The following is an 11,942-nucleotide window of genomic DNA, read 5'->3' as shown; positions in this document are numbered from 1 at the left end:
TCGCTCTACATCGGTACATATATGGAAATATATCAATTCCAAGGTAGAGCGAATATGATATTAAAGGACATTTGTAGCTCGAATGATATATATATATATATATATATATATATATATATATATATATATATAATAGAGATATAGATAGATAGATAGATAGATAGATAGATAGATAGATAGATGATAGATAGATATTATATATATATATATATATATATATATATATATATATATATATATATTATATATATATATCACAATACTCCATTTCTACTTGAAAGTCTTATCTTTTATCAGTGGCTAAATATATTAACTTTTTTCATAAATTTTTATTTATTCATTTTTTTGGACTGACATAGTTCCAAGACATGAACATTTATATCCGTGATTAGTATTTGCAGCTACCACTAGGTTTATTTTCACATTATAAGCATGGCAACCTTGCAGCTGTATTGTGTGCTCTCTTGTAGAAAAATGAAAAAAGTTGCTAGAACAATCCTTGTGACAGCAACTTTAGGGATTATAGTGTTTTGGACACCAATGTACAAACAAGTTTAATTTCTATTTAATTTTACATCCTTTGATATAATTTTATCCTCAAACACTCAACTACCATTTCTTTCCTTTCAGTTGTACAGTAGCTGTCTTCGTGGTAAGATGTACACCTTCGATATCTGCAGTCATGAATTGTAACGTTAAACTTGAAAATCATAATTTCCGATCCCAGCAGTTGACTGAATTTACATCGCTAGTATTTTTGTAAAATGCATAAGTGATTGCTGCAGTATATTTACCTCATCCTTTCAGATTGAAGCCTTTCTAATGGATTCTCAAGCTGCAATAATTTGTAGTTTCTCCATTACTCTGTTCTACACTGTAAAAGACCTTGATGAACTGTTTTTGCATTTCATTTTGAAAAAGTTACTGAATATCTGGATGTATTAAATTTTGATTTTTTCCAGGTTTTAAATTAATGAAGATGAATAGCCCTGTTTTAGACTCACAAAAATGATAGTGAAAGGATATGTGTACAGCATATGTGTATACAGTATTACTTCCAGTTGAATATAAAATTAATAAAAAATGGCAGTTTGATGAACTTAGTAATGATGGTAGTTCATGTGAAATGTGTAATGGGAAATCTTTTTGAAAGAGCTAATATGTATGTTTTTTTTCATGAAATGTGTATGTAATAGGATTTTGAGCACTTTGATGAGGTATTCTGTTGTTTGAGAGCAGTATTGTATGATGATTAATGTTGGAACAAATCTTTATGCAAATTAGGGGGAATTTTTTTTTTTTGGATTATTACATTGATGGACCAGTCTGTAATAAAAGCTTTGCAGTATTCAAAAAGAGAAGAGTGTTTAGTGTCATCTATAGCATATGAAAAAACTTTGTTCTTGTTAGGAGCTGTAAGAGCAAATGTTATAGAAACTGATGGATTATTGTAGTTTGAAGAAGAGTAAGCACTTAGATATTCCTTCAAAAGTTGGCTTGAGGATGTATGACTGAAGTCTGTAATCACACTGTAATTGAACCTCTCACATTTACAAAATTTTAATTCTTGGTGAGATCACATGAAAAAATAATGGGTTTAGTTTACATGTTACAAGATAATTTCTGTGTCCCAGTAATCAGTGCCTGATATTGGGATAATTTAATCCAATGTGGAATATTTCATTTGCAATAGAGATGAAGCAGTTGAATCACTTTGAGGTAGTGTGACTGATTGACCCTGCTGTACTTTCTTTCTTACAATTACTGCTTTGCAATAAGTATTACTTTTACCATTTCTTTTGAGCTCAAGTTTCTATAGAAATCATTTACCAGATTAAAGTTATAATTACTCTTGTCTACTTTACACTACAAAGAGTTAGTTCTGTTCCATTGACTTTATTGCTAAGCTATGAAATACTGCCAACATTTTATGTAACGTTTGCAGTGTTTCCATACCAAGATTAATTCATGTTATGAAGTAGCATTGAATCACAGTGACATGGTGTTGGTTTATCTTATTTTACTGTTTGCTCACATTCAGGTGCTATTAGGTTTTTTAACGATGCATGGTAATATTGTTTTTAGCAGGCGATTGCTATTTTCCTGTCTCTTAGTCAAGTTTGAACATTGACAGTATTTTATTTTATTGATGTGTTCATGTCTATTGTTAACTATGTTATGGAGAACTCACTGAGATTTTTAAATGTTAGTTTCATTCTTTTCTGAACTCTTTCATGTTCAAAATTTGGTGAATAATGATCTAGTAGAAAGTGCATTTGAGAGTATGCGAACCAGCATAAAGTTTCGTGAAGAAAGGAATGAAATAATGTAACATTTAAGGATATTACTTATCACCAACAATGATGATATGATACAAACTTTAAACTATACCTTGAAATGGCTTGGGTCTATAAAGACGTTGCTGCTAGCAAAATGAGCTTATCAATATAAACTTGTGCATTACAGCCTCATGGTACTTTTGTTATTCCATTGTAATTATTGTTAACCTATTGCTGTCAAGAACAACACAAGATGTTAAACTTTGACTTGCTAAAAATGACTACAGGCAGTCCCCAGGTTACGACGGGGATTCCGTTCTTGAGACGCGTCGTAAGCTGAAAATTGTCATAAGCCGGAACATTGTCAAAAATCCAAAGAAAACCTGACTATTAATGCTTTGGGTGCATTCAAAACTTTGTAAACTGCATTCTTATTGCATTTTTCATAAAAAACTTCAAATATTGATTATTTTGCATTTTTGATGTCATATTTCTTGTGCCAGATCAGTGTTGTAGACGCTGTAACCCTGGAAATAATTTCTGATGAATATAATTGATAAAGCGCCTTAACCTCCGAACGTAAGCTGAACCCGTCGTAACCCCGTGGACTGCCTGTATTACTGGCTGATATACATATCGGATTTGTATCATCTAGACACCTTGAAACTATGGAAGTTTTGAAAATCTTAAAAGTGATTTGATTTTAGGCTTCATAATTTTATTCACATACTGTGGTGTGTATATATATATAATATATACTTTAAAAGTAGTTTGTACTAATGGATGTTATTACTTTAAATTTTTATAACTACATTGTTTTTCTTGCTAATAGATCATATAACAAATGTTTTTGATATGGAAGATTAAAGAGGTCCTGCTACCAGTGAACTGAGGAAATGGCTATATAAGGCTACTTTTCTCACGATTGATTTGTATGGCCGCAGTGTTGAAGTTTTAGAAAAAATGTAACTTTATGTTTGACCTCTTAGTGATTTTAAAAGGTTTTGAGGTTGGGCCTCTTGGTGGTTTTAAAAAATAATTTTTTGTTCAGTATTTTATCACACCTGAAGTCTCTTGGTAGTATCTCCTGTACTTTTTTTTAAAGGGATTGTATTTGATAGGTTCTTTTAGTGTATTAATGTAAATACAAAAAATTAAAATCTAGTCTTATAAAGTTTGGTATAGTCATGTTACAAACTTTTGCATCAGTTGCCTTTATGTTTCAGACAACAGTTATATGGAAGTATTCAGCGAGCAGTATTGGGCAACTATTTGCCTGGCTGATCAGGTGCATGATGTGCTCTTGTGACACTGTTAATTTGGTTACAGGCTGCCTTTGAGCAAGATCTTTTTCCTGCACATGGCTGGCTTGGTCTAAAACAAAAAACAGTGTCACTTGCTAATGTATATTTTGGCAGGCGAGCTAAATTACATTGTTTAAAGGAAATAAAATTTATTATTGTTCTTTAGTATGTTTCTTCTTTAATAATTCTGGTATTAATTTTTCATTGAACTCGGCCTAGCTATTTTTTTCGGTCTGAAGAGGGTTTTATTTTGGCACTCAAAATTATAGGTCTATATATTTTGAATATCAGCGTTACAAACAAAACTGTATTATATATAAAAAAAACTTTAAATAAATGTTTGGCTAGGCCTAATGATCCTTGCTTGGTCTATGAAAGGCAGAGAACCCTATAATATGCAGTATGATTTTGTTTATTAAGTATTTTATTTTAATAAGCAATAACGTGTTCTTTTGCAGCAGTTATGAAAATAAAATTGATCATTTTAGTGTTGAATAACTTAATTCTGAAATTGTATGGCTGAGGACTGAATTAGTCACTGTTTGAGAGAAAAATGTTTACGCTGTCCATAGTGAGGTAAAACAAAACAAAAATGTATAAATATATATTTATCCATATAATATTAATATCCATAATTGGTAGTAGATAATATTGATAGTGAGCAAGAAGTTGAAAAATAACAGTAAAAAATTATATTCTAAATGCTTCAGAATATAATTAAAGAACATCATCATCATCTAAAGATAAGTATATTCTTTCAAACAAAGAGAAAAACAACAGTGAATTATGTATATCCCATATAATTAGTAAGAGTGCAGTTTCTAGCCAGTTTGTTTATGAATGCTATTCACATCCTGATAGTGTAACTCCCAAAAGCACCGATAACTCCGTTCACACGTTGCTACCAGATACGATCATTCTATGCCTATGTGATTTGCATTAAATCATTCGTTTATAAAAAAAAAAGATATTTCCAATTTCTTTCTCTGAAAATTTTTAATTTCAATTTGATGTTTGATGGAATTAAAAAGAAAATTGGCATATGTAAGATTTAGAAGTTATAGTGCATCTAAACACTTTACTGACCATTTGGATGTTGCAAGCATGCCAAATGAACCTCATGCGACAGCATATTTCGCCACCCTGTAGTTTTTTAAAGAAAGGAAGCTGTAAATTATATATTTTTTAATTGTCTTTTTTGCTAATTTAAAATAACTTAACAGAATGATCTTTGAATATTTGCTAATTTAAAATGACGTTTATTTCTTTTAACAGAATTATCTTTGAACAGATGATACTCTGTTCACATGGTTGGTATGCCTGTTCATATCTAAACATAATGAAATATTTCATAATGAGTCTGACAAAATACTTAAAACCTGCATAAAACAAGGTTTTTTTATGCATTTTTATTTTTTACTTATAATTGATTCTATTTTTCATATAAATAATTTCTCAAACTAATTATTATTTGTGAAAAAAAAGAAACGCTCTGAACGATATAATTCATAAAATGATGCAATATATAATAGCGTAATTGTACAAGACAGGATATTTAGTAATCCTTGAGAAGGAATGCTTTGATAATGCTTTTTAAAGGCATCATACCGTTTCTTTTTGTATGCCTACTTCAGGAAGAGTATTTATCAATTTTCTTTGGAGGCAAACAAAAATACTGCTTTGTGTTATGTGCAATAGATATGCTGTAGCAGATTTAGATGGTAATTACCACACTGTTGAGTGTCCTGTGTGTTTTCTTATAATAGTGTTGTCTCAAAGCTTCTGTTCTCATTTTTTTTCTTTTTGCATGGTTGACATCATGCAGACTTGCTGTGTAGGGAACAAGTTGTGGAAAAGTGTTGCTATTGTTGAAAGGTAACAGTTTTGATACTGAAACTTTGCTATTGTATATACAATAATAATTAGGATACTGAGTAAAGTGCTTGCTATTTAACACCAAGTTTTCATGATCCTTTGCTACAAATGTTTGTGGCCTTACTAAAAAAATTTTCATCAATACAAGCTTTCTTCCAGCAAGTGTAAAAAAATATTCTGCTGTAACATCCATCCATTAAGTTTAAAATTACATATTATTCAGAAGACGAATGCTATTCATAGGGAACAAACCCACAGGGGCCATTGACAAAATTCAAGCTTCCAAAGAATATGGTTTTCATTAGGAAGAAGTAAAAGAATGTATGTAAAGGGAAAGACAGAAAGAGGAGATCTTATTTATTACAGAAGAAATACAGGCGACCCCCACTCTTCATGGATTTCTCTATGGACCTTGTGTACCCTTTATTTGTGGGAAATTCCAATATTTGTAATACTTTTGTATGAGAAATATGCTCAAATTCTGAATTTTCATATCAGTTTCATGATTAAATGTACTTTGTGATCAAATTATTTAAAAAACCAGGTATAGGCATTTGTAGTGGGTTTTGAGTTTGAACTAACAAAATATAGGCAGTTATAACTCATACTGGATGGGTTAATATATCAATATGCAGTTCCTCAGGCTGGGTAAACTTTAAGGTCGGCCAATTTAAAAAAAAAACTCATCAATGGCAAGAGGAAGATATGCAAATGTACATGGAGAAAAAAAAAAAAATTTCTGTACCTTCCACGAGAAGTTGAAAATTACTATTCACAACCCCTTGGGCATCTTTTATTACAAGACAATCGTAAATTTTACCAACTTACGTTTTTCTAATAAATTTATTTTCTTATAAATTTATTGTAAAATTATAATTACTGTTCACACAATATCAAAACATAAGAAATAAAAGCAATAACAAATTCTTGGCATACTTACTGAAAAATATTTAAGTAAATTTACCAAGAAAGAAGATTCAGTTACTTTTTTTTTACTTTACGTTTTTTCGAATATTTCTTTTCAATTTTCTTTGTAAAATTACATTTATAATCAACATACTAGTGTAAAAGACTAAGAACAAAAAACAACAGCAACCCCTTGGTATATTTACAAGTAAATTTATACAAAAAGACATCGTGAGAGATAGACGCAGAACATTCCCCTTTCAAGTCTAGCACTACTGAAGTCCTGAGATGTCCACATTTGTGATCTTAGTCAGTATAAAAGTTGCCATAAGTGAATTTCCAAATTGATGGCACTTATCGTTATTTGTATGAAAATACTTCAAAACTGATAAAAGCTACAACCTTGGGTTGTTTTTAGTTGTATTCTACATGAAATTCTGCACATTTTCAATATAAAACTTTATGTGATGGCTAATATAAGACGGTATAAAAATTACAACAATCGGACAAAAAAATTTCTGATTTTTTCAGAAGTTACCGCGAGGACGTAAGGAAAAATTTTTTTTTTTCAAAAATTCACCATAAATCAAAATATTGTTCTAGAGACTTCCAATTTGTTGCAAAATAAGGGTTAATGATTGAATATTACTAGAATGTAAGAGTTTTGGTTTACAATTGCTTTTTTCGACCATTTAGGTCTAGTCAAATTTGACCGAAGGTTGATATTTAGGCACTTATCGTGATTTATATGACAATATTTCAAAACTAATAGCTACAACCATGGGTTGTTTTTAATTGTATTCTACATGAAATTGCCCACATTTCCATATATAAAAATTTATGTAACGGCTAATATAAAATGGTGCAAATATTATGACAATCGGACAAAAAAAATTTCAGATTTTTTTTGAAGAATTACAGCGCCGACGTAAGGAAAAAGTTTTTTCATAAATTCACCATAAATCGAAATATTGTGCTAGAGACTTCCAGTTTGTTGCAAAATGAAGGTAAATGATTGAATATTACTAGAATATAAGAGTTTTAGCTTACAATTGCATTTTTCTACCATTTCGGTCAAGTCAAAGTTGACCAAAGGTTGAAATTTTGGCACTTATTATTTGTATGAAAATATTTCAAAACCGATAAAAGCTACAACCATGGGTTATTTTTTGTTGTATTCTACATGAAATTGCACACATTTTCATATATAAAACTATGTAACGGCTAATATAGAATGGTGCAAAAATTATGTCAAAGTGACTAAATAATTTCTGAGATGTGTTGCTGATGCTTTTTAGTGCGAGAAGAAAGAAATTGACGCTTGTGGGCCTGGGTAACGATTGTAAACAAAACAACAGCTTGATCCGTGAACTCCCAGCATCCCTCAAGGCCGCGTGATTCAAAAGTTTTCGCCAAGTAGGCCTATAACTCGTGAATTTTTTTAAAAACTTTTTTGCGTCGACGTTTCATACGTCAATTCGGCACCCGACAGACAATTTTCGTCGATGTTTAATGCATCCAATAGGCGTTTAAGGGTTAAAGTGATGGGACTTCCACCTCCTTCGATGATGGATTTTCTTGGTAAATTCTTCGCTATTCTTCACGTGTATGTGTCCTGGGGAGGCCCTCCAGTTGCTGTAAGACAGTGGTTTCCAACCTTTTCTAATTCTTTCCCCCTTTCATTGAATGGTACATTCTCTGTGCCCCTCCTTCCTTAAATACTGTAATTTACTAGCATAATTTATATATTTAGACAACTAAATTTCATAATTCCTTTCATAATTAATAGTTTTTAGATATAATTATTCCTTTCATCAAGCATTGGCACCCCCCTGGCAGCCCTTCAAGCACCACCAGGGGGGTGCGCCCCACAGGTTGGAAACCACTGCTGAGACCTTTGACTTGGGCTACCAGTCCGAATGCCATGATGTCATCGCAGTCAGTTGTCGACCCATCAGAGGTGTTCTTTCAAGAGTTGGTTGATTGGCTGGACTCCGTGTTTAGTAGGAGGTTTCTCAGGGTTTTCAAGCAGGATATGTTGTAAGGCAAGGCCTCCATCGCCTTTTCCTCCTCCCCCCGCCCCTCCTGTTGGAGAATTCAGGTCTTGCAGCATCTTCTGAGAGTGAGAGAGGTGTTTCACCATCTTCCCAGCACGGACGTGACTCTCCCCTTCAAGTAAGTGAATGTGTTCCATTCTGTGTTGATCTTCCCTCGCATCAGAGTTCTCAGGCTGATTCTTCAGTTAGAATTTGTTGCGTGATGAGGCAGCTCCCATGTAGGGGCCGGTGAAGGTGATCACGGCTGTGTGTTTCGTCGCATGTCTGTGAATGTGATGGAGTTCCTACTCTCGCCATTAGTCTCCCAGAGTCAGGTTTGAGTTTGAGAGACTTCTAGACATTCTCACTTGGATTGTTCAACTCATCACGGCCGTGTACTTGTTTTGTCGCACATCTGTGTACGTGATAGAGTTTCTACTAGCTGTTAGTCTTCCAGAGTCAGTTTCTGAGAGACTTCTAGGCAGAGTGATCTTCCTGACGTTCTCACTTGGATCATTCTACTTATCACAGCCGTGTACATGTTTTGTTGCATGTCTGTGTACGTAATGGAGTTCCTACTCTCGCCGTTAATCTTCCAGAGTAAGGGTTTGAGGGACTTCTAAGCAGAGTGACCTTCCTGACGTTCCCACTTGGATTGTTCTACTTATCATGGCTGTGCATGTGATGGAGTTCCTACTCGTGCCATTAGTCTTCCAGAGTCAGGGTTTGAGAGACTTCAAGTCAAAGAGTGATCTTCTCCCTGACGTTCTCACTTGGATAATTCTACATATCATGGTTGTATATGTGTTTTTGTCGCACGTCCATGTTCGTGACGGAGTTCCTACTCTTGCCGTTAGTCTTCCAGAGTCAGGATATTCTCACTTGGATCGTTTTAACATTATCACGGCTGTGTTCGTGATTTGTTGCACGTCCATGTACGTGATGAAGGTCCTACTCTCACCGTTCATCTTCCAAAATCGGGTTGAGAGACTCCTAAGCAAGAGTGATGTTCTCCCCAATGTTCTCACTTGGATAATTCTACACACCATGAATGTGTTTGTGATCGAGATCGTGCTTCTTCCAGAATGAAGGGTCGAGAGACTTCTAGGCAAGGGTGGTCTTCTCCCCGATGTTCACTCGTAGATCATTCTACATCAGAAGGCCATTTACGTGTCTCTTCACTCGTCCCTGTAGGTAGTTCATCGCTCGACCATGTACTTGACCCATCGCATGTCCATGTATGTGATTCATCACACATCCAGGGGTGTGATTCAACCCACGTCCGAGTGCATGGTTCATTGCACGTCCATGTACGTGGTTTGTCGCACGGTCGTGTTCCAGCGTCTTCCTTTTCAAGGGGAACTCAGGATCTTATTCCATTATTAATATAAAACAAATTACTGAGACACCAGATGTATAAGAGACCACAACATATAACTACTGTGGAAAATATGTGATAACTAACCCCAGACTTACGAATGTAGTGAAGGGTCTTTTAGTCCCCAACGTATCTAACAGAAAGAAATGTACATGATAGAAATAAGTGCAAATAGAAATTAGATGAATTCTGTGACTGCTATCCACAAGGGAGGAATTCTTAGGGTGAGCACCTCTGACCTGTGCAACATGGCTCCTTGTTAACTTTTCCTTCCAGGTTGAACTGCTCCCAAATTCTATCACAGCAACCGTGGTTGCTGTCTAGTCAATCTTTATCATTAATGTGCTGATCTGGGACTGAAAAGAAAAAAAAAAGTCCAAAAAGTTGGATAACCATACCTCTCTCCTATTAAAGAAGGAAATAGAATGGAAAGCCTACAAAACTAAAACCCTCTCCCTGAAGATGATGTTATCCAATAAATATTTGAAATATGAGGTTCAAAGGCCTGTAAAGAAGTAATTCTCTAGACTCGACAGATATCTTTTACTTGATCAGCTTCACCATACATACAAGTGTTAAGCACCCCATGAGCAACTATTACCACTTGGTAATGGCTAAAAACTTGCAGATAAATTTCTAAGGTATGGCATTCTGAAATGCAAGGTCAAGAACAAGAGGTGAAAGGTTTGAAGTTGGAGATCAGGTGATAGGGCAAGTCATAACTAAAGGGAGTTAATAATTTTGAGTAGAAAAATTGGTATTTTGTAAAACCTCATCAGTATCTAATCTGGGAGAGAGAAATGAAGTACGTAAGGTCTTGGCCTGTCAAGCCTCTGCTAATACTTTGCCTGACATCCTATGTTGAAATCAGTTATGATGATAATAAAAAATGTTTCAGTGGTAAAGAAATCTTTTGTCCTGACATGTAACTTAGTTTCAAGCCGCTACAACCACCCTTTGCAGCTTCATATGCCTCTCCAGAGTAAAACACCTCTCCAACTCGGCATCTCAGTAAAATTTGTCTCCTCTTGCTTGGTCATAAAACACTTTGGAACACTAAGTTCTATGATCTCTGACAAAGGAGGGCAGCTTACTAGCTCTTTCCAAGTTGAGTTGTTCCATCATAATCTCCTTGTACCAATACCTCAAGAAGAAGAAAAAAATGGAGTTAAGTACGTATATCTTAGTTTAACCAGACCACTGAGCTGATTAACAGCTCTCCTAGGGCTGGCCCAAAGGATTAGATTTTTTTTATGTGGCTAGGAACCAATTGGTTACTTAGGAATGGGACCTACAGCTTATTGCGGGATCTAAATCACATTACATCGAAAAATGAAATTCTAATCGGAAAAAAATTTTTCTGGTTCCACACTGGCGGCAGCAGGAAGCAAACTCGACCTACCAAATTGACAGTCTGGTACACAATACGGAAGAAAATGGAAAGTGTGCCATATATTCTTCCCTTAAATGTCACTTCTCATTCTGCTATCACAGTACAGTATTGGTTTAAAGAATGTTAGTTTGTGAGTTGCTGTTACCTTTGGTCAGGACAGATTAACTAACTACTACAGTTGTGGTTTAGTCTCTCAGAGCAGGTAAGTTTCTTATCCTAAATATAAGAGTATATTATATTTTTGAAGTAAAAGTACTATTCATGAATTCGGAATTTTATAAGAAATATTTTGTAAATAATAAAAGAATTTACAAGTACCAATTGCTGTACTGATAAAGAGTAAATAACAGTTAACCTTGTTGATTAAATATTCTGTCAATTAGATTCACAGTAAAGTAAATTCTGAGGATTTCAGTAAGCCACTTAATAACAAATGTATTGAGGAGTGTGTTTCATGAGTTCAAAAATATGATGAAAAGCTCCATATTATTGAAGCCCTAATTAAATTACCATTCAGTTTCAATTTTTGGAGACTTTGGTCATTAACCCAAAAACCTATGATACAAAATACTAAAAACAGAAAACCTATGTTAACAACAAAAGATTTTCCATAGCATCACACTAATCAGTTGCCTAACTGATAATATTCTTTAAAATGTGATCCCTCTGGCGGATGAGAGAGCAATCTTCAAGAGCTTTCAAGAGCACTGAAATAGAAGTACTTTCATTTTTCTTGAAATGCTCCTCCAGCATCTGTAAAGAGAAATGGAT

At 34.0% G+C, this 11,942-nt stretch overlaps 2 protein-coding genes across 4 annotated transcripts in view; one reads left to right on the top strand and one right to left on the bottom strand.

Moving 5' to 3' along the window:
- Positions 1-5,537, top strand: part of LOC135220710 (endoplasmic reticulum junction formation protein lunapark-A-like) — a 249,695-nt gene extending 244,158 nt beyond the window's left edge. For all 3 annotated transcript variants that reach the window (XR_010315766.1, XM_064258125.1, XM_064258120.1), the window contains one exon: positions 631-5,537. Coding sequence is in view for 1 of the 3 variants with exons in the window: in XM_064258125.1 (XP_064114195.1) it covers positions 631-641 (11 nt within the window). In the remaining 2 variants the exon portion in view is untranslated. The remainder of the gene's footprint in view (positions 1-630) is intronic.
- LOC135220711 (uncharacterized) overlaps positions 4,743-11,942 on the bottom strand; it is a 181,981-nt gene continuing 174,781 nt past the window's right edge. Inside the window, exon 5 of the mRNA XM_064258126.1 lies at positions 4,743-11,924. Within this exon, the coding sequence (XP_064114196.1) occupies positions 11,805-11,924 (120 nt within the window). The 3' untranslated portion in view covers positions 4,743-11,804. The remainder of the gene's footprint in view (positions 11,925-11,942) is intronic.

This window comes from Macrobrachium nipponense, chromosome 2, assembly GCF_015104395.2.
Source record: "Macrobrachium nipponense isolate FS-2020 chromosome 2, ASM1510439v2, whole genome shotgun sequence".
In the NCBI taxonomy this organism is placed as follows: Eukaryota; Metazoa; Arthropoda; class Malacostraca; order Decapoda; family Palaemonidae; genus Macrobrachium; species Macrobrachium nipponense.
Note: the sequence above shows the minus strand (reverse complement) of the source record. Positions and strands in the feature narration are given on the sequence as shown.